This window comes from Gambusia affinis, linkage group LG05 (assembly GCF_019740435.1).
Source record: "Gambusia affinis linkage group LG05, SWU_Gaff_1.0, whole genome shotgun sequence".
Taxonomy (NCBI): Eukaryota; Metazoa; Chordata; class Actinopteri; order Cyprinodontiformes; family Poeciliidae; genus Gambusia; species Gambusia affinis.
Genome location: NC_057872.1, coordinates 18,733,110 through 18,755,546, shown reverse-complemented (window position 1 = coordinate 18,755,546; position 22,437 = coordinate 18,733,110). Strand labels below are relative to the sequence as shown.

Sequence of the window (22,437 nt, the reverse complement as noted above, 5' to 3'; positions counted from 1 at the left end):
CTGATGAGAATCAATGTGACTAAAGATAAAGTCATGATCGAGTTTCTCAAGATCTTACTGGGATATTAGTTCTTCAATCCAGGAACTATTCTTCAGGGGATAGAAGACTGGTGTTGTAACTGTCTTTATATGACTCTGATGGTTCACGTCTGAGTCAATCACCACACCTAGATTTTGGGGCTGATCACTAGTTGAGAGTCACCTGGTGACATCATAATGTGGAACTTTGTTTCACCTGTGTAGTTATGTAACTAATCTTATTTCTTGTTATAATCTGAGCATGTAGATATTAAATTTGTGGGATCCCAGGACTGAACCTTGGGGTACTCCACATGTGACTTTTCTCCAATCTCAGTCTGTGATTCTGTATGTGGGTCAGAAAACTAACCTTAAACATTAGCTGCTCTTGAGGTGTAAAGATAAAATAGAAACAGGTCACTCATGTATAACTCGGTTTAATCACTATTCTTGTTGCAGCTTGTTGCCTACGTATTATTTTATGTGGGTGTGTGACTGTGTCAAGATCACACGATTACACCTGACAGTCTTTAATAAATATCTGGTGTATTCAGTGATGGCATTGAAAGAGTAACTTTAATCGGGTTACTGATTACTCCTTGAAAAGTAACTTAAATTACTGATTATTTGATTGGGAAAGTAACTAAGTTACATTTAAAGTAACTTTTAAGTTACTTTCAGCAGCTGCTACAACAACACTCCGCCTCCTGCGAAAATGACATTGATTTTTGCCTAAACTTAATTGCAAGTTATTTTATAATAGTGACATCAACAATATATCTCCAGTTATATGGTTGAACTGAAGGGGAGATTTTTTAAAGGGGACAACAGTACAAAAAAAAAACAAAAAAAACTTTAGTGATTTGTGTGTTTTTGTGTGTTTCTATTGTCTGGGTCTAAAATCCTAAATAGGATTTTAGACCCCGCCCCAGCCTCCAGGTTGTGCGTTACGGCCCTGTTTGGTGTCAAAGCGCAGCTCACAGAGCTCCTCCTGCGGCTCCACAGCTCAGATGGCTGCTGCACAGATTTCTCACACTTATCTTAATAAAGAAGATAAGTGTGAGAAATCTCACACAACTATGGCACAACTAGTTGTGCACCTAGTTGTGCCATTAGGTGCACAACTAAACGCCATTAAGTTGTGCACCTAATGGCGTTTAGGTGCACAACTTTACGGACACGTTCATTCGTGGCTGTTTTCACGTTCTTTCAAATTAGTCTCGATGTTTGCAGTTTTCTGGAGCGCAACGCGAAGCTCGACGTCATTCAGAGGTAACACATTAACTTGATATTAACAAAGACGCAGCGGGATGGATCATCCGGGAAATAATGGAGAGGGAGTGTAAGTGTCACTAAAATAATTTATTTCTTGAAAATTTTATGTTTATTTCTAAAAATTAGAATAACGTATTTTAAGTTGTTTGGTTCATGTTTTAAGTTTTGTGTTAAATGATTGTATTTTATTTCGACTCGAACTATTTTGTTGGAAGTTATCGCGAGATTTGTGTACATGCGTGAGGCTGCGAGATTTGAATAAACATAGAAGAAGCAGAAGCCTGGAACCTAGCTACACGCAGCAGCCTCGTGTCTCCGTTAGCAGTCAAGGTATTTTATAGTTATGTTTGTAATGTTTTGTGAATTTATTGGTTATGGTGTTTTTACGGTGTTTTAATTACTTAATATTTTGGTTTAGAGTGAACAACGACGAATTATTCAGTTAAAGACCTCCGAAGTGGCAGGCGGCCACGAGGTAACCTTTGTCAGAGCACATGTCATCTGTCTGTCTGTAAATGTATTTATGTCTAAAGTTTTGTCTTTTATTTCTGTAGTTTTCACGGCGTTTAATAAAGAGCCCGTCAAAAGGAAGCCGTGCCAGTGTTGTCGCTTTGGAGTTACAGTGAAAACTCGCCCAGCCAGCGCCGGTAAGAAGCTCGTTAAGACGACGGCAGCTGCAGTGAGTGACGGTACCGTGGTGCAACACAAGAGGGCGCCATTGGACAAGCTCAACTTTCACAAGAAGTCAAGCACAGCAGCAACAACCATGTACAACTGAAGTAAGGTGGAAATTAAAAAAGGACAGTGTTAAAAGTAGAAAAGGAGTGGTTTAAGTGAAGTTTAAAGCCACTATAAGTCTATAACACATTTGTCAAAAGGTTACTTATTTTCTACTGAGCTTTGAAGTGATGTGTTGTTGTTAAGAAAAGAGTGTTGTGTATTTATCTTGAGATCAACTTAAGTTTGAAGTTAACAAAGTTCTTTAAGTTGAAATACATTTGTATTAAGAGTGAAGCTCATTACAGCTACAGTATAAAGTAATATTCAAGTCACATAAGTTAGAATTTGTAAGGAGTGTTTTGCAATTTAAATAGAGCATTGAGTGACAATTAACCAGACTTATAAGATGACTGACAACGAACATAAAGAGCTCAATCCTGTATCATGTGCTATAGAGGAGGAAAATGATACTGAGCAAAACTCAGAACCACAGACGGTTCGAAGAAGTGAAAGAGTTAGAACGTTAACCGAAAAAGGGTAAAGAGCTTCAAGAGGAGAAACTTAAAACGCTTCAACACAGATATGCAGTCAGTTTTGAAAAATGGAGATATGAAGCAAGACTGAGCAAAGTAATACTAAGAAAAGAGGCTTCAGACAGTGAATTAAAGGAGCTGATTAACAATGTAAACGTCACCTGCAGAGAAATGCAAAACATTTATGAAGAAATACGACAAATACAAACTCCTGATGCAGACGCAAGGCGCAAAGTAGATGCATGTACATCACTTTCTGCATTCATTGTCAGAAGAGCTGAGAAACAACTGCAAGGAGACTTTGCAGAAGGCGACGAAGAGCCATGGCCAGATTTTGGGTCATGCTTAGGGTCTGAAAGCACGACATCAAGGTCAAAATCCAGAAGGTCTAAAAGTAGCACAGATAGTTCACAAACAACCAAGAGACTGGAAGCAGAGGCTCAGGCAGCTGCATCTCAAGAAATATTAGCAGTTATGGAAGAGCAAGAAAAGGAAACATTAGAGTTACAAAAACTGGAACGTGAAAATTTGGAAAGGCAGCAAGCCATGGAAGAGCAGCGAAGAAAGATTAAACGCTTGGAAGAAGTTAAAAAATTTAATGCCGCAAAAGCACGAGCAAAGGTTTATGATGAAGCTGAAAGTATTTCTGCAAGTCAGAGTTTATCACAGAGCATTAAAGCCGAAAGTGAAATCCAAGCAATCCCTGTCACAGCACACAGTTCTTCTCCAGTTCTAAATGTTACCCAATTCCATGATGCTATAATAGTTGGTTCTGTGCCACACATTCCTTCAGTAATAAATCAAACTCAACAAAGTCCTGGTGAACAACCTAAGACCTCCATAAGCCAAACACTTAAAGCATCAAGTCCACCATTCATCCCTCAAGCCACTCAGGTTTCCTCTGTTGCAACTCAGCAACAATCAAATTATGAGCTAGTTGGCATACTAGCAGAAGCAATAAGTGCTAATCGTCTTCCAACTCCTGAACCTACATTGTTCACTGGAGACCCTTTAAAGTTCAAAGATTGGCAGTTGTCATTTGAAACCCTGATAGAAAGGAAAAACATTCCAAAGAATGAGAGACTCTATTATCTCAGAAAGTACCTCGGTGGACCCGCGAAGAAAGCAGTTGACGGTTTTCTTCTAGTGGGGACAGATGAAGCATATGACTCAGCTTGGAAATTGCTGGAAAAACGTTTTGGAGATCTATTCACCATAGGAAAATGCTTCAGAGATAAGCTTCACAGCTGGCCTAAAATAAACTCCAAGGATGGAAGTGAGTTGAGGGAATTTGCTGACTTCCTGAAGAATTGTGAAGCTGCAATGTCACATACAAGGTCATTGGAGGTTCTCAATGATTGTATGGAGATCCAGAAACTCCTGCTAAAACTTCCAGATTGGTTGACCACAAGATGGAACCGGACAGCCATGAAAATAAGAAGGGCTAGTGATGGAGAATATCCTTCTTTTCATGTGTTTGCTGATTTTGTATCTACTGAAGCAGACTTAGCATGTGATCCCATAGCATCAATGCAAGCTCTTAAAGGTTTGGAAATAAGTAAACCCAAACAATTATGCAACCAAGTCATCCAAGCAAAAACGCTAACAACAAACTCAAATCACACAAAGACTGTAACCTGTCTTTTCTGTAAAAGAAATGGTCACACACTTGATAAATGTTTCAAATTTACAGAAACCTCACTCCAAGACCGTATCAAGTTTGCACAAGAGGAAAGGCTGTGTTTTGGATGTTTAAAGAGAGGACATCATTCAAAGAAGTGTGACAAAAGGAGCACATGTGAAAAATGTCAAAAGAGACATCCAACATGTCTGCACGATGACACATTCATTGAGCGCAAAAAAGTAACACCTGCAGTGGGTGAGAAGTCTCAAGACAAGGATGAAGCTGACGCTAAAGAAGGAGACAGACCATCGGTTGCGATCTCTAACAGAGTAACTCAAACAACTTCAAGCACGTTGACATCCTCTATACTACCTGTATGGGTTTCATCAAAGAACGACCCAGATAGAGAGGTATTAGTTTATGCACTTCTTGATTCACAGAGTGATACATCCTTCATCTTGGATGAAGTAGCCCAAGATCTTGATACAAGTAAAAGTAAAGTTAATCTGCGTCTGTCAACCATGTCCGCCAAGTCAACAGTTATACCATGTGACAAGCTGGTAAACCTTCAAGTCAGAGGATATAAGGATGAAAAGAGAATTACATTACCACCAGTCTATACAAGAGAGTTTATCCCTGTCAACAAATCACATATCCCAACGTCTGAAACCACCTTAAAGTGGCCTCATCTGGAAAAGCTGGCAGATAAGCTACCTCCACTGCTTGAATGCGAAGTTGGTCTACTTATCGGCTATAACTGTCCACAAGCTCTCCTACCACGTGAAATTCTTGCAGGCAAAGAGAATCAACCTTATGCACAGTTAACTGATCTCGGCTGGAGCATAGTTGGTTGCTCATCTCAAGTTCAAAATCACAATGATGTCATCGGTACAAGTCACAGAATCATTGTTCGTGAAGTATTTCCTGTTTCACAACCAGCAGTTGAACTCAAGCAACAAGTGCATTTTGTATGCAGAACCCAAGTAAAGGAAGTCAGTCCGACTGATGTGATAAAAGCTTTGGAATCTGATTTCTCTGAACATGCAACAGATGACAATCCGGTTTCACAGGAAGACATTTTGTTCATGTCAAAGGTGACCAAAGGCATAAAACAGAAGGAAGATGGTCATGAACTCACGTTGCCATTCAAAACAGACAATCCAAATCTCCCAGATAACAAGCAAAGTGCTGAACACAGATTGTCTTCATTGGAACGTCGACTCAGAAGGGATGAGAAATACTATAAAGATTATGTCAAGTTCATGAATGATATTATAACTCGTGGAGATGCAGAAAAGGTGCCAGAACAAGAGCTGGACAACAAGACAGCATGGTACATCCCGCATCACGGGGTTTACCACCCCCACAAGCCTGAAAAAATACGTGTGGTTTTTGATTGTTCTGCACGCTTTCGGGGAACATCTCTCAACGATCATCTTTTGACTGGACCAGATCTCACCAACACACTGGTCGGAGTGTTATGCCGATTTAGAAAGGGCCCCATCGCCATTATGTGTGATGTGGAAAGAATGTTCCACCAATTCCACGTCATTAAGGAACATCAAGATTATTTAAGGTTTCTTTGGTGGGACAAAGGTGATTTGAACTCCAAACCTTCAGTTTACAGGATGAAAGTACATCTTTTCGGAGCAGCCTCATCTCCTGGATGTTGTAATTTTGGACTGAAGCACATTGCATCGCAAGGTAGAAACACATTCAGCAAAGAGACTGTTGAGTTCATCCAAAGAGGTTTTTACGTCGACGATGGACTTGCTAGTGTAACATCAACAGCCAAAGCTATACAGCTGGTCAAAGAGTCGAGGGAACTTTGCAAAACAGGCAACCTACATCTGCATAAGTTTGTGTCAAACAATAAAGAAGTTCTTGCAACAATTCCCCAAGAAGAACAAGCTCAATCCAAAGATCAGAACATGGCTTTAGGAGAACTCCACATTGAACGTGCACTTGGAGTACAATGGTGCATTGAAGCAGACGAATTCCAGTTCAGAGTTCAAGTTAAAGACAACCCACTGACCAGAAGAGGGGTACTCTCGACTGTCGCTTCCATCTATGACCCTCTTGGGTTTGTCGCCCCATTCACATTGATTGGAAAGCAAATACTCCAAACATTATGCAAAGACAAGGTTAACTGGGATGATGATCTTCCAGACCACATTCTACCACGATGGGAAGCATGGTTGAGAGACCTGCCTAAGCTGGCAGCTCTGAAGATCCCACGTAGCTACTCACAAGACATCAACATCATACAGTATGAATTGCATAACTTTTCTGATGCGAGCCTCGACGGTTATGGCGCATGTTCATACCTTAGAGCAATAAGCAAAGAAGGACGGATAAGCTGTTCACTCGTCATGGGAAAAGCGAGAGTTACACCCATCAAACAAATGACCATCCCAAGACTCGAACTGTCTTCTGCTGTAACTTCAGTTCGCAACGCTGATGTAATCAAACAAGAACTGGAAATTGAAAATCTACTAGAATATTATTGGACGGATTCACAAGTCGTACTGGCATATATAAGCAATGACGCTAAAAGATTTCACACATTCGTTGCCAATCGGATTCAACGAATAAGACAAAGTACGAGTCCTGAAAAATGGCAGCATGTCAGCTCAGAAGAAAATCCGGCTGATCAGGCCTCAAGGGGTTTAACCGCTGCACAACTGAAAGAATCAAACTGGTTGAAGGGTCCAGATTTCCTTTGGAAAAAAGATCTTCCAATCAAAAAGGAAACGGTGGGAGAAGTTGAAGAGATAGATCCTGAACTTCGAGCAGGTCATGCGCACACCATGCGGTCAAAAGAAGTGAACCCTATTCTAGAGCGTCTAAAGAAGTTCTCTGATTGGTCGAGAGCTATAAAGGCTATTGCCAGACTCAAACGATGCTTAAAAGAGTTTAAAGGTGTTCAAGAAAGAACAAACAAAACAACAGATCTTGAAGAGAGAAGAGACATAGAAGTGTTCATTATCAAACTAGTGCAAAGAGAAGCTTTTACTGAGGAAATACAGAAAATCAGATCTCAGAAGAAAAACCACTGACAAGGTTGATATATTTAGAACGACCTATTCACAAGGTAGTGACGTTACTTGAGACTAATACAGAGTAAAACAGACTCTAATCTGGACACTCATTGAAAAATCACATTGAGAACCAATTAGTGATTTTGGTGGGAGTGTAAGTGTCACTAAAATAATTTATTTCTTGAAAAATTTTATGTTTATTTCTAAAAATTAGAATAACGTATTCTAAGTTGTTTGGTTCATGTTTTAAGATTTGTGTTAAATGATTGTATTTTATTTCGACTCGAATTATTTTGTTGGAAGTTATCGCGAGATTTGTGTACATGCGTGAGGCTGCGAGATTTGAATAAACATAGAAGAAGCAGAAGCCTGGAACCTAGCTACACGCAGCAGCCTCGTGTCTCCGTTAGCAGTCAAGGTATTTTATAGTTATGTTTGTAATGTTTTGTGAATTTATTGGTTATGGTGTTTTTACGGTGTTTTAATTACTTAATGTTTTGGTTTAGAGTGAACAACGACGAATTATTCAGTTAAAGACCTCCGAAGTGGCAGGCGGCCACGAGGTAACCTTTGTTAAAGCACATGTCATCTGTCTGTCTGTAAATGTATTTATGTCTAAAGTTTTGTCTTTTATTTCTGTAGTTTTCACGGCGTTTAATAAAGAGCCCGTCAAAAGGAAGCCGTGCCAGTGTTGTCGCTTTGGAGTTACAGGGAGAGTCTGACTAAACTGACAACTGGTTGCCAGACTTTTGTCCGCTTATTTGCAAGCCCCCAAACAGCAACCCTCGACTCATTAAATGTGCAAGCGACTTTAGAAAAAAAACAAAAAAAAAACAAGCCCAAAACTGCTTACAATCGGACTTGACGAGCGAAACGCAAAATAGTTCCTGTTTTTCCAGCAACAAAATGCGCATCTTCCTCTTCGCTCGATTGTTTCTGTTTCTGTCGCTGCTGACACGACCACTACCCAAGACACGCAGAGGAAATAAAATTAAATTACAAAAGTAAATAGTAACGCAAAGTGATCTCTGTAAGTGACTACTGGATTTGAAATAGCAACGCGTCAGATTACTCGTTACTGAAAAAACTGACATCATTGGGTGTAGGCTATTTCTTTTGTTTTTAATCCAGTAGAAAAGGGAATCAGCTGAAGAAAACACCACAGAGATGAATCCTTCCGGCTCCATGCACCGGTTCTCTGTCCTGCCAGAAGAGGCAGCTCTGATGCTGCTGCCCTTCAAGCTGCTGCAGCATTTAGTCACTCACTACACTGATCAGTCACTGACACGTCATTCCTACACCGTTTTTATCGGAACAGAGAGGGGAAGGCTCTAAAACAACTGAATTTATTGAAAATGTACCGTTAAAGAAGCAAAAGTTTAAAAAGTTGATTAAATTGGTGAACAGTTAAACTTTTCTTCCCTTGTTGCTTTGGGAGGATTTTCCATAAATCTGTAAATGTCTCATAAATGATGGTCACACGTTCTGATTCTCAATGTTTTCGATGGATACTGTGTAATAAGAGTGAGATATGAAGAATTTAAATGTTGTAGGACTGCTGTTCAACACAACTACTGCACACTACAAAAGTATTAGCACCCTCCAGAGGTTTTCAAACGCCACCTATAAGATTTACACGAGTGTTTGTTTGCTAGTTTATTTGGTTACTGAAACCCCCTTTAGCTCGTTTCAACAATAAACAGCTAATTTTCCACATGCTGACAGAAGTTTGTGTAAAAAGCTCACCAGAATATTTAGCAACTGCAGAGCAGAATGATGCTGTGTTCAGTTTGTTTCAGAAGTCAGATCTGGGAATGATATTTGAGTTTAATGTGTTTCTGTTACAAGTCAGTTTGTTACTTGCATGATTAGTCCAACTGCTATGAGCAATCCTAGCTTTTGTTTCTGCGTAACACTGGTTCAAACAGCCAGAAATGCAGATAAACAAAACCTCATTTTACGACAGTAAATTTAGCTAAGTTTCATATGTGCTGCAGTCATATCTGATACTGAACTGAGGATAGCTCAGGGTCTCTGACTCGGGTGGAAATTTTATTTTGTTTTCTAACTTTTAATTGGAAAGTCCATCTTCAAATTGAGCAAACCGTGTTTTCTTCAGCTGATTCCATTTTCTACTGTATTAAAATCTAAATGAATAAATGAATAATAGTTCAGTATTAGTTTATAGCCTTTAGTTATAATCTAATAACTAAAGGTTATTAGTTCATCTTATTATATACACTAATAACCTTCCTGTAAAGGTTATTAGTTTATTAGTATTCATTACTCTGTGACCTTTGATGATCAATACAGCTGGGATTTTGGGCTCAGCTGCATCTTATTCACACTGATACTGGAGAATAGATGTGTATGTCTTAAACTTAGACATATTTTTCAGATTATTATTTGTAAAATTCTTTGAAAAGCATTTATTATCTTCCTTCCGCTTCACAACTGTGATGTACTTTGTGTTTTGTCAGCCAAATTAAATATGATTTGAATATATTAAAGTTTATGGTTGCCGTACAAACCAAGATGTGATATAGTTAACAGTGTGTTGGAAATTTGTAGCGGATATGTAATTCACAAAGTTTTATGATTAGCAGATTATAGTCTGGTTTGAATTATTCTCTGGTAAAACTGGTAATCTTTTTTTTTATTCAATCAAGCTTCTCTCTTAACGAGTCCATCAACTAACTCCATCTCCAACAGGAAATTAGTTTGAGTTACCGCCCTAAAGAAAAATCATATCCAGAGTGGAAAGATCACATGGTTACCACCAAACTTCCTTCAATGACGAGGCAACTTGTAGTAGGTGTGAGAACTTCTAGAGGTGAGCAGTAGTAGCCACCAGATTCTCTACTCTGTGAACACCCTTTCCGAAAACCAGACCATGTAGCTGCGTCTTAGTTGACTCTGCAAGAGTCTTTTTTGGGCACAAGTGGTGCCGACTATCAACATCATCAAACTGATAAGAGGAAGGCATGGGATGAGCTCATTTTTCTCAGAAGCCAGGCCACCAAACGTGCCCTTCTTTCAACCATAACTGCGGCCCAAAAAGTTTTGAAGGGGCTGCCTCAGGGGATCTGTGGCTCTAAACCAACAGTAACATTCAGTCAGAGAATGCAGATGAGTGGATCAGCGATGACTGAGCATCAAACTGCTCTGAAGTGACTGAGAGCTAACCAGCTCATACTAATCTGGAGGTTTCAGTATTACCAACTGCTTGACCGTAAGGATTAGTACGTTTGAACAGAATTTAGCATTAAGCTGTACCAGGAACATGTTGACATTTCTGTAATAAAGTAAACAGACAATCATAAGCCACAGTTTTACGCCAGTCCCCACAACTTTCTTAAAGTGTGACTGTGTGGGAAACTAAGCACTGTATTTTCACGCTGAATGCATGCAACGTGCCTGTATGCTAATAAGGGCTTAACCTGAAACCAGTTAGAGGAAGAGCAGAGATGAAGAAGCCTTTCTGTGTTTGCTAAGGGAGGATGTGGTTTTTCTGATGAAGCATCCTATTCTATTTTTCTTTGTTGAATGATCTTTCATTTTTACCTCCCTTGTACAAGGTGTCCTGTCAGGAAAGTCTACTCTGATTAAAAATAATCTTCTAAAAACAATTTGTACGGTTCAGCTACACATCACTGCACTATGAACCTTCACCAATTGATTTTGTATTGGTTGGTGAAATAAAAGATGTGGTCACAGTCTACATTTTGATATTTAGTTAATCATATGGACTAATTTTAAAATACAGAATAATAATCTTATTTTGGTTCTCTTGGAGTGACCGTTTTTGAGACTTCTTCCGAGCAACATGTAGAAATAAACCGCTATTTTAACACTTTTTTTAAAAACTACTTTTTCTCTTTTTTACGTTCTCCACAGAATAAATACCGCCATCATAAGTTAATCGTGTGATAATGTCTATTGAGTGACATGTTGTACCCAAATTGGCCACAGGAGGTCAGTAAATCCCACACAATGCATTTCTTTTTAATTTTAGTGAACTTAAATGCATGAGAGGAAGGAATAAAAATACTCAGCATGTGGGATGGATTTAGACTTTGTATCATCTTAGCAGTAACTAATTGTGAAAGTGGAGTTTATAAAAGTTACCTAGACTCCTCAACTATTTTTTTTTATGCAGGAGAAATAGCTTAACTAACCTCCACACACGGAAAGACAAAATATAGAACTGGAAGTTCTTGTCTGAAGCTCATGTTTGGGTAAGCAAAAATAAAAGTTCTAAAATACTGAGGAATGAAAAAGGTAATGCATGGTTTAGTCTTACTGTCAGAAAGAAACGTGCATGGACAATTATACAGTGTGGAGTTATATTGCAGGGTGTTGCTTATAAACCTCTCATTACAGAGATTGGTGGATGTGGAGAAACTCAGTAGTGTAACGTTTACTGGCAATGGCTTCCTAAGTGGGAAATGTTATGATTCATCTGCATCCAGTTCTTGATAAAAGATTTATTTGCTAAATGTAGCTGGAGAAACCAGGAGGTTTTTACATGACGGCCACTGATTCAGGAGAGCCACACAAAAATCGAAAGTCAAAATGTAACTTTAGTTTAGTTCTGCTTTTGTAATTTATAAAGAGGTAAGGGTGTGGTTGAAGTGCACTATGTGCTGTGCAAGGTGAAGGACATACATAAGCAAAGATTAAAAACAAAAATAGATAACAAACAAATCAATAAGTACATAAATTTAAATGTACATTACATGATGGTTTGGGGTTCTCTTATTTCACCAAGAAGTTGAGATCAATAGATTTTGTCCAGTACATTTAAAGCATTAAAGAGGTTAAACAAAACAAAAAAATCATTGTATCATCATATCACAATAAAGTGAAACTTATCATGCATATTAATTCTATGCAGAATCATGTGTTAAATTCTGTTAATTTAATCATTGCAGTTTAAAGTGAATGGAAACCCAAAATTACTGATTATGTTGTTTAATGCAGAAGTTTCAACCTACATCAACAGGAATGTGCATTTACTTTACAGCTGTCACTGCTTGGTTGTGGCTCCATTAGTTACTGCATCAATGCATCATGGCATGGAAATGTTCATCTTCTAAGGTGGTAAGGAAGTCCAGGTTTCTTTAATAGTGACATTCAACTTGTTTGGTGCAGCATATAGCATCATCCATCCATCCATTTTCTGTTCACCCTGGTCCCTAATGGGGTCCGGAGGGTTGCTGGTTCCAATCTCCAGCTGCGTTCTGGGCGAGAGGCGGGGTTCACCCTGGACAGGTCGCCAGTCTGTCGCTGGGCAACACAGAAAACATACAGGACAAACAACCATTCACACACACACTCACACCATAGGGAGAATTTAGAGAGACCAATTAACCTGACAGTCATGTTTTTGGACTGTGGGAGGAAGCCGGAGAACCCGGAGAGAACCCACCATGCACAGGGAGAACATGCAAACTCCATGCAGAAAGACCCCGGGCCGGGAATCGAACCCAGGACCTTCTTGCTTCATATAGCATCAGATTTGCCTAAATGGTAATTGTGTATTGTGTTAAATACAGCTCTGGAAAAAATGAAGAGCCCACTGCACTGAAAACCTCCTGGTTATTCCACCAAATGTTGATTTCTGAGCTCTTCCTGAATGAAAACATTGGCATTGTGCCCATTTCTAAATGAATATGAATTTGTTTTCTTTGCATTATTTGAGGTCTGACTGTGAACTTGGTAAAACACTTCAAACCAACACCAGTAGAGGGCGTAGTTGCTAAATTCAGTTCCTCTCCATTTTTCTCCAGACTCTCATTTTCTGAAGAAGATGTCAAATTCCTCTATCAGTTTAGAGGAGGTTTTGGGTCAACTGTTAAGCAGTCAGGTCCTTTGTCTCTTTAGTCCAGAATGTAAGATGAATCTCACAGCGTCTCTGACTGCTTCGTCTTTAACGGGTCTGTGTGCTGGTTCTTCAGCACTGACTCCACCCGCAGGTAACATCTGTGAATCACCTTTTAAACTTTTTAATTAGCTGTGTTTCACAATCCTCTGAGAACTGCAGGTACCCCGACTGCTTGTACAACATCACGGCTGGTATCAGCCTCATTGGGTTGACGTCATATACCTACATGTCACAACAAGCCCGTAACATAATAGTTTTGAACTGTTAAATACTCTTTAGTTCGCATTGATGTTATGTCAAGTCAAGTTTATTTGTGTAGCACACATTTTCATAAATACAAAAACACCCAACATGAAATCAATTATCAAACAATAAATTCATATTTTCTGAACTGAATTTGATGATTTAATTTATTGTAAGACACTATCAATACTTAAATGAATAATATTTGATGTATATTATTAAAACATATCACTTTTTAAAGTAAATTTCCGGGTTATTGTTTTATTTTGGGCCATATACAAAAATATCTGTATGTTTATTTTGCCCTGGGATTTTTGACTGACATTTGTGACGCCGTCAAAATACAAAAGGCTACAAAATTTAGAGAGAATATCCTGGAAGATTTTATGATTTTTATCTTTTTTCTTCTTTTTTCCCTCACTTTTATTCCTACTCCAATCGTGTGATCATCTGACAGCAACTCAGTGCATGCTGCGCAATCACTATGTAGCCACTCTTCAGATAGACTTGGGGTTGTTTTCTTGGCCTTCTTGCCAAGCTGCCTCACTATTCCTTGAAATACATTCGTCGCGCAGCATTTCCCGGTTAAACACGCCTCCGTCCTCAGCAGCGAGCCAAGCAGCAGCTCCGCTAGAGCTGAGCGCTCCGGGCGAAAGGGCAGAAAACGGCACTTTTAATGAAAAACAAACCCTGATCTCTGATGTGTGCAGGAAAAGCACCGAGGGATCCATCGCTCTGACTAAAATTCCTCAGGTAAGTCACAGTAAAATATTTCTGCACGTTTGTGGGAACAGCGATTCATATCATGAAGGTGCAGTGGGCGTAATGCGGTGCCTGAACCGAAACTACAGGGAAAACAGTTAAAATTCTTGCATATTTAGATATTCCCAGCGGAGTTCGTGTTTGTGTGAGTACTCTTAATGTGGCAGTCTAAAAGGTTTTGGAGTTGTTGTTGTTTTTATGGTAAAGTTTGTACCACAGTCTGAACTTTGCGCAGCGCGACAGGGAAGTGACGGCTGCCAAACTGTGGCGCAGAAGTGACATCTAGTGTAAAACGTTTTATCTCTACAGCCCTAAAACAAACATTTTAAATAAAAATCTACGAAGAATTTACAGTATAAACACTTACGTGGTTAAAATAATAACTGAGTTAACATTACATTGAATTTGTCTTATAACTTTTGAGTTTTGTTGTGCCTGATTCTCAACTTTTTTTTAAAAAAAACACCTCAGACTTATCAGATCCAGTGTTTTGTCATCAGCTTTGATTTGGTTTGCGTGTTTCCTGTGTTTCTAGAGAAAATAATAATTAATACTTCAAGTAGACTGAACTGATTCTTTGACTAATCCCACATAGAAAATACACGTAACATATAATAATGAGCAAATAAGGGGTTTAATCCACAACAATTACCCTGAAATGACTCTTGTTGGACTTTTTACAGTTCTTAATATCCACATCCACTTGAGATCAAATGGTGCAACAAATAATCAAATTGTCCAGTTGATTAAAACAAAATCCACAGTGACCAAAAAGTGGATTATTATATTATAATGTGTGCTCTGATAGGCACAGCTCCTCATTTTAAAGCATAACATTTACTTTCCTCACATTCTGGATTTTGTCCTGTCAGATGCTTCAGGTGTTGAAAGGATTGTTAGGGAGTCATTATTTTTGAACGGAGGATGAGTTAAATGATTATAAAGAGTGATTATCCTGTCGTAGTTAATACTACAGCATCATTATTGTGTATAAATCCAGATTAGTTCAACAGCTGGACCAAACTATTGTGGGCTTCTACAATCTGATCATTGGATAATTATTTACAAAGAACCCAAAGATTATTTACAAGAAAAATGGATGCTGCAATAATCTGTTGCACACACTGATTATTTTTATTTCCGGCATTTCTGATATAGAAACAATGTGGTGCTATAAACAAAAATATTACAACAGTTTAAGTTGATGGGGTTTGTTTTTTTTACATTGTCTTTATCAGGTAGAAACTCTGGAAATGTTTTAAGTGCTCTGCTACACGTGACCATCGTATACTCTTAGTTTTTGTTACTGAGAACCAACTGGGTTTATGCTAAGTGAAGATGCCAAAAGAGTTGTATTTATTTTTAAAAATTAAAAATAAATCTCTACAATTTTTAGTCTACCCCTTAACTACCAGGATCATTTCTAGCCAGACTCACCTGAAAATTTGTTGTAATTTTAACATTTAAAACAAGATCTTAGAAATGTAACCAAATGTAAATTACCATAAAGTTGACATTTTATGCTTTTCTGTTTTAAATGAGGCAAATTTCTCAGTGTACAGTAATATGTTTGCCCTGATAAAAGCTTTCTTAAGGATGAATTGGCCTGAGGCCAGGCAGCCTGTAACAGTGAGTGGGTGGGCGAATGTTTGCAGGAAGAAGGCGATTCTGGAGGGTTGATGGTTGCCAGACGTTTACACCCTCAGCATTGAAGCGCAGATGAAAAAGCAACATGAATTAGAAGCAGATCATGAGTTCAATATGAGGCACTAAAAGAGACTTTTGATGTGGCTTATATAACAAAACAGATGTTTTTGCATTGATTCCTGACAATGTAAAATATTCCAGTGAAATTTCCCACAGCAAATGGCTTTTCTGTAATTCTTTTAAAGCAAAAGCACAGCTTGTATTGAAGGTGTCGTTCACAGACTGTTTTCTTTCAGGTGGTCTCAAATGGATTGAATTTAATCCATAGAAATATGGAGGGAATAGGAAACCAAGGAAGACGTACATTCACCTTCCTGCTCCTCATGGTGAGAACGACTCCAAGTTCATAAAGCATAACAAGTCACTCTTTTGTGGAAATTACTCTTTGCAAATTTATGCTTGTTCTATGTTCTTTGTTTTAGCTGATGAGCAGTGGTGTGTTGACGATAGAGAAGCTATGTGAGCCCTGGTACTATGAAACGGATGGAATATGTTGCAACAAATGCCATGCTGGTAAAACTAACCCTACCATGACTCAGGCAAATAAAGAAAAAAAAATCTTATGGTGCCATTTCAGGGTTTTTAACTGGATTTGTTTTTTTGTTTGTTTGTTTCTTCAGGTTTTAAACTGGTAGAAAAATGCACTAGCAATAAAATAAGTCTCTGCACGCCTTGTAGTGATGGTGAATTCTCAGACCAGATAAACTTCAGTCCTACCTGCAGAAGATGCAGGAGGTGCAAAGGTAAAGCAACATTAGCCTTTTCTAGCACAATGATTGTTTCGCAGTAATTAAACTGACTCTCATTTTAATCATTTTAATTGCTTTTTTACAGATCCAAAGAATGAATATGAGGTATCACCATGTCAAAAAGATAGAAACACTAAGTGTCAATGCAAACCAGGCTACTATAAACATAACATCGATTCAGAAACATACGACTGTGTGGAGTGTAAAAAATGTGGACCTAATGAGATCGAAAAACAGCCATGTGAGTCTTAACATCTTATTGAATTATAAATTAATCTTTCACCCAGTCGAGGCTTTTATCTTAACCCTTTTTAAATAAATACTTGTGATCCACAGGTACACCTGAAACAGACACTGTGTGTGTTTGCAAGGAGAACTATTTCAGAGAGAAGGGCAAGTGTGAGCCCTGCACCGGGTAAGTCAGCCGAGCTTTACGTTAGCGCCCTTCGTTCCCGTCTCTCTGCTTCTGATGGGATTTTTTTGTTCGCACATTCATTTGGGGAAGTCGTTTTGTAGAATTGAAACTTGCATCTCACGTCCGACTTTGTTCAACATTTCCATTTGTTGGCAATACAGGAGAAGTTATGACACACTGAAAGTTTCTCACTGGCAAGAGCTCGGTATTTAAATGGAAATTTTTTAAAAAAAGCAACAGATATATTTGAAAAAATAAACCGATGGTTTAAAAATAAACTGTTTCTTTGGAGCTTTTATGTAAATTATCAAATAATATGTCAAAGCAGAACTCAAATCACATTCAGGGAATTTAACTTCATGAGCTCCACAGATGTTTTCTGTCCATTTCCTAACAAGCTGGTAGAGCTTTATTTGGCGTTCATTTATCCCTGATGGTGTCTTTCAAAGAGTACATGCAGAGTTACAGAGCGGACGCTGTAAAAGCAAGTCAGCCTTTATGTTAATCACTTCCTATGAAGACGTGCTACTTCCCCTCCGTGTCCTCAAACATCCTCTTTGTTCTTCACAGTTGTACTCTGAATTGCGCACAACACTGTACGACTCCTGCTCAGACAAAAGGTAAGCGCTAACTCAGCCACCAACAACAACCCCACTGTCCCACTAAGAGCAGCAGTGTTTCCAAACTTCACACTGAGTAACGTTTTCTTCTCCTTTTTAACTTCTGGGACACTGACTTATACGGTTTGAAAAATTTCCAGAAAACTACTTTTGAAAAAGTTATATCCTAGTTTTGACTCCTTTGTGAGGAAAGCTGCATTCTCAGTAGAGGCGGTACTTGTGACAGTAGTGTTTGGTGGTGGGGAAGTTCTCCTTTTCTGTAGTTTCTGTCAACATCAGCAAACCTGTGACAAGGACAGTCACTACTGGTAACCTTATACAATACAAAGCATTCACATCCCTTGACCTTTTCGTGTTTTGTCTCATGATAGCCACAAACCTCACTGTGTTTCTTTGGGATTTTACTGTGAGAACACAAAGCACAAACTGGCACTGAATGGTTTCCTTTTTTTAAAAAAATTGAACTCACAAAACAGGTATACATTTATGAGTATTCAGCCCCTTCTACTCTGATGTCCCTAAATAAAACTAACTGCAACCAACTGTGTGCAGTTTAATCTCTGTGTAACAACAGCTGGTCTTTGAAGGCCTCTGAGGTTTGTTAGAGAGAATTACAGAGCAAACATAAAATCACAAAAACCAATAAACACATCAGAGATGTTGGGCTTAAAGTGGAAACAGAATAACAATACTGCAAGACACAGATGTCCACCTGAACTGATAGACCAGGCAATAAGACTAAAAGTGAGAAAAGTGGCCAAAAGTAGCTCTGGAGGAGCTGCAGAGATTCACAGTTCAGGTGAGAGAATCAGAACATCTATTCTCCATGAGCTCAACAAATCAAAAAGAGAGGCAAGATGAAAGCCACTGTCGAGAGAGTGTAATGGCTGTGGCATGGTGGTGGCAGTATAATGCTGTGAAGATGTTTTTATCTAAGAACCAGAAAGTTGGTCAGAGTTGGTAGAAACATGCATAAGCTAAATATACTGCTATCTTGAAAGAAAACCTGCAAAAGTGGAGCTTCCCCTAAAAGCAGGAAAACAGTCAGTGCGTATTTGTGTGTCAGTATGACCTAGTCAAAGTAAGAGATCGGTGGCACGACTTGATTACAGAGGCTGTCCATCCAATCTCTCTGCAGTTGAGATGTTTTGCTAAGAAGAATGAACAAATATTTCAGTCTCTGGATGTGCCGAGCCGCTGAAATTAAAACAAAATTAAATACATATACTTTGCATCTTTACAATTTCTATTCGCAAAGCAAAGTCGAGTGAATCATTTTTCTTTCTCTTCACAAGTGCATTGGTCTACCACTTAAATATGAACAGTTCTGTGGGTAGTAGTACATTCACAAGAGTAGTAATGATGTTAAAAATCCATTAAAGATCTAATTATATTCAGAATGTAATTTAAAGAATTCAGCAATCAGATACAACAGAGTGAAATATTTCATGTTTTTTAACACATAATCTCTGGCTCTTTCTCCAGTTCCTACCCATCATCATCCACAGTTTATGAATATGACCATCGGATTTACAGTTCTGGTTGTTTTGCTGGTTTTGGGGATTTTAATCACCTTCATAGCCACAAAGCGGTCATTCAATAAGAAGATGATGAGTCTGTCCTCCAAATCCTCTGTCCCGCAAACGGAGCAAAGCAAGGTATCCTCACTGCCCTGTGTGTGGCTGCTTTGTTCAGTTTTATGTGCGTAGATGATTAGTAATACTTGTTTTCTTGTCTGCTAGGATTTCCTGGTGAGTATTAATGAGCCTTCAGTGGAAACCAGCCTGAAGGACTCTGCCGAAACCTCTTTTGGTGAGCAGGAGTTATCCAAGCTGCCTGACTGTGTCCCGATGAGTAAGTCTATTACTGCATCTGCTGACTTCAACTCATAAAAAAACAGAAAGGAAAAAAAAAATCCCAACTGTGCTGACTCTTTATGTCCCCCCCTCCCTCGTTCTGCAGTCCCCGACTTCATCTACTCGGTACTGGATCTGGTTCCCTTGCAGCAGATGAAGCAGCTGGTTCGCTCTCTCGGTGTAACGGACACAGAGATCGAGCAAGCAGAGATGGATAACAGGTACTGCCGGGAGGCTCACTACCAGATGCTGCGGGTCTGGGCCCAGAGGGCGCCGCGGACAGTCGGAGGGGGAAAGGGTGAAACTGTACACCGGCAGGTTTTGGAGGAGCTCTTAAGCAAACTGAGACAGCTTCACCTGAGCCAAGCAGCCGAGGAACTGGAGACAAAGTATGCCATTCAGTGATCCCCGCCAACCTGGATTAAAAAAAAAAGCTTACAGAACCAAGTATTGTTCACCTAGAGACCCTGCAGAGGGTGGATTAAAGTGGACACGGTGCTAAAACCAAAGCAGCAGTTTTATTTCACCAGCAAGACTGAGAGTTTCCCCTCGGATCCTGCACACCTTTCACTATGCCAGCAAAGAATCAAACGGGACTCAAGCAAGTGGACCAAACAAATGCAGCTTTATCGAGAACTGTTTTTTTAATATGAATGTTTTTATATTTACTCAGTTTTATATTTACTCAGATGCAGATGAGAAGTGCAACACAGATTTCCTTCAACAGTTGTGAAGATTTAAAGTACTTACTGTGACAAAAAGCTGGGAAACATCTGACTTCGCTCAGTTAAAACTAACATGATCCTCCATTTATATCTGAGGTTAAAATTCAGATTTTATGTCCTGATAATCCAGAATCTGGCTGCAAGTTCAAGATGATTTATTTCCGAGCATGTTATGCATTCAACTTGAAGAAAAGTTGAACCAACACAGGTTCAAGTAAACAAAAAAGTAAAACATCTGACTTTAAATCAGAAAAAAAACCAAACAGATTTGTGGTTTTCTTGGCTTGCGGAAAGATTTTTTTGAAGGCTTGAAAACTGTGGTTATCTTCTCATCTACTGACTTACTTTTGCCACCGTAGAACAAAATAAAAAAATACTATTTTCATTTAACATTTTAAGCTTTAGAAACTCCTTGTGTTTTTTTAATGGAAGGAAAACATTGCCATTAAGTTTTGTTTTGAACTGAAAACGTTTCCATAATCATTTTTGAGTTACCTTAAAAATCTGAAAGTTTAACAGGTTTTATTGCGTTAATGCAGGAGAGAGTTGGCAGAGAAAACTGATAATCGACACTTTGGTGGTAGAGTGATGTTATGTTTGAGATTTCATTTAAAGTGACCAGTTTTTGATGATTTGAGGATTTAAATGGGTCCAATTCTGACTTTATGTTAGTTTTGCACCTAACTTTTCGAAAGACTGTCGTTCCTGTACATGTTGTGCAGTTAAACGATTCAGCCAACTAACCTGAAGTAGACACAGGAAATTGCCACAAAATATTGTTTAATAAAGACTTTTGTTTAAAAAAAGTTAGCGAACAAAACTTGTACTTTTAGATTTTATTTAGAGATGCACCAATCAGGCTTTTTCTGGTTCACGGTCTGATTCAGATCCTTTTTTTTTTCTAAAAATTAAGACTCATAAAAGAGAAAAAAATCTGCAGAAGATGCTTTGCTAAATGGTTTAGTTTTGAAACCAAAAGAAAATAATCCCATTTCTCGATTATCTTTTATATTTATGCTTCAAAGTTAATGATGCATTCAAAGACTGAAAAGTGTTGGAGTTTTTCGTCGGGATGCTTTTGATGAATAGGAAATGTTTGATTAGAACCAATCAGGGAAATATTGGACAGTTTTGATCTCAAGCTATTGATTGGTGCATCTCTTACTTTATTATCAAACCTTTTGATTGGTGCTTGTTCAGAAGTTAAACCATCTTTTATTTTAAAAAATGGACTCAACTAATTCTGCACTTGCTTTATTGTGATTATATTGTTGGTCTTTTCATGCAAGAATTTCACAGTAGAGAAGTTTTATATCTCTGAAATATAGAGAGCATTTTTTACAAAGCTTTATTATTTTTGTTATTAAGAGTTTAATAGATTGTAATTGCTGTGTCATTTCACTGAGGTCTGCTAAGCTACATTTTTTTTAAAACTATTACACATTTTCACTGTTGTAAATGAACTTAAACATGCAGATAAAATGTGATCTGGTTAGATTAAAGCTTGTCATATTTCCATAGCAGTTCCCTGTTGTGCAGGAGTAGAAAAAAAAAAAGAAGTCAGATCTGCTTTGTTGGAAACAATGAAGCCGGGGAAGTGTTTTGTTCCTCCTCAGCGCAGAACAACTCTGCTGTGTGTTGCAGGCTTTTCACCGCCTCAGTTGCATTCCTCTGAGCCCCAATCATGCAAGCATTATCAGCGACACGCCTTGTCTCAAGTCTGTTTCAGTTTTTATATTCATGCCATCCTCGGGGACGAGCTCGGGACGGAAGAAGTGTAACTCTAAAAGCACTTTTATGTTTCTTGACACTGTATTACACGTTTGGGTTTTGAATAAAGGTGTTGTGAATTTTTGAGTTGTGTTTGAGACTCATCTGAGGGAGCGTGTGGAGTCGGGGGTGGGGGGAGACAAAGGGGAAGAAAATATTTGAGGATGTGTATTTAACTGCAGGCTTTCTGCCAATTTGCATTCCAGCATGAGAACTTTAACACTTGGTCACATATTCAACCATAACAGATATAACTAAAAGATTTTTGCCCTTCATGACACACTGTGATTTTTTATTTTTCCTCTTCCTGTTTCTACATTCTTGCAGTTAAATTCCTCTTTTTTAAAACATGGTAAACATCCTCTAAAGTTTTTTATATATATAATTTGAGTGAGAAGAAACTCTCATTGACGTAAAACAGCAATTGATCATCGTCAAACAAATCAGCCCCCACCTGAGCGCTCTGTGCCGTCGACACGTTAACCAGGCCCA

The 22,437-nt window shown here is 38.6% G+C and overlaps 2 protein-coding genes and 1 long non-coding RNA gene across 3 annotated transcripts; all 3 read left to right on the top strand.

Moving 5' to 3' along the window:
* The first annotated feature begins 1,472 nt into the window (after positions 1 to 1,472).
* LOC122831014 lies at positions 1,473 to 2,132 on the top strand. Its single transcript, XR_006370632.1, has 3 exons — positions 1,473 to 1,623; positions 1,712 to 1,768; positions 1,848 to 2,132. It is a non-coding gene; the product is annotated as an uncharacterized LOC122831014 (long non-coding RNA).
* Positions 2,133 to 5,324: 3,192 nt separating this feature from the next.
* Positions 5,325 to 7,921, top strand: LOC122831013. The gene is made up of 3 exons (XM_044116900.1): positions 5,325 to 7,629; positions 7,718 to 7,774; positions 7,854 to 7,921. The coding sequence occupies exon 1, from the start codon at positions 5,433 to 5,435 to the stop codon at positions 7,227 to 7,229; it is 1,797 nt and encodes a 598-aa protein (XP_043972835.1). The 5' UTR covers positions 5,325 to 5,432; the 3' UTR covers positions 7,230 to 7,629; positions 7,718 to 7,774; positions 7,854 to 7,921.
* Positions 7,922 to 13,794: 5,873 nt separating this feature from the next.
* Positions 13,795 to 22,032, top strand: tnfrsf1a (tumor necrosis factor receptor superfamily, member 1a). The gene is made up of 10 exons (XM_044116899.1): positions 13,795 to 14,094; positions 16,047 to 16,136; positions 16,233 to 16,323; positions 16,431 to 16,553; positions 16,645 to 16,800; positions 16,896 to 16,974; positions 17,545 to 17,594; positions 19,080 to 19,252; positions 19,337 to 19,448; positions 19,557 to 22,032. Exons 1-10 carry the CDS (start codon positions 13,810 to 13,812, stop codon positions 19,853 to 19,855), a joined length of 1,458 nt encoding a protein of 485 aa, XP_043972834.1. The 5' UTR covers positions 13,795 to 13,809; the 3' UTR covers positions 19,856 to 22,032.
* Positions 22,033 to 22,437: the final 405 nt, after the last annotated feature.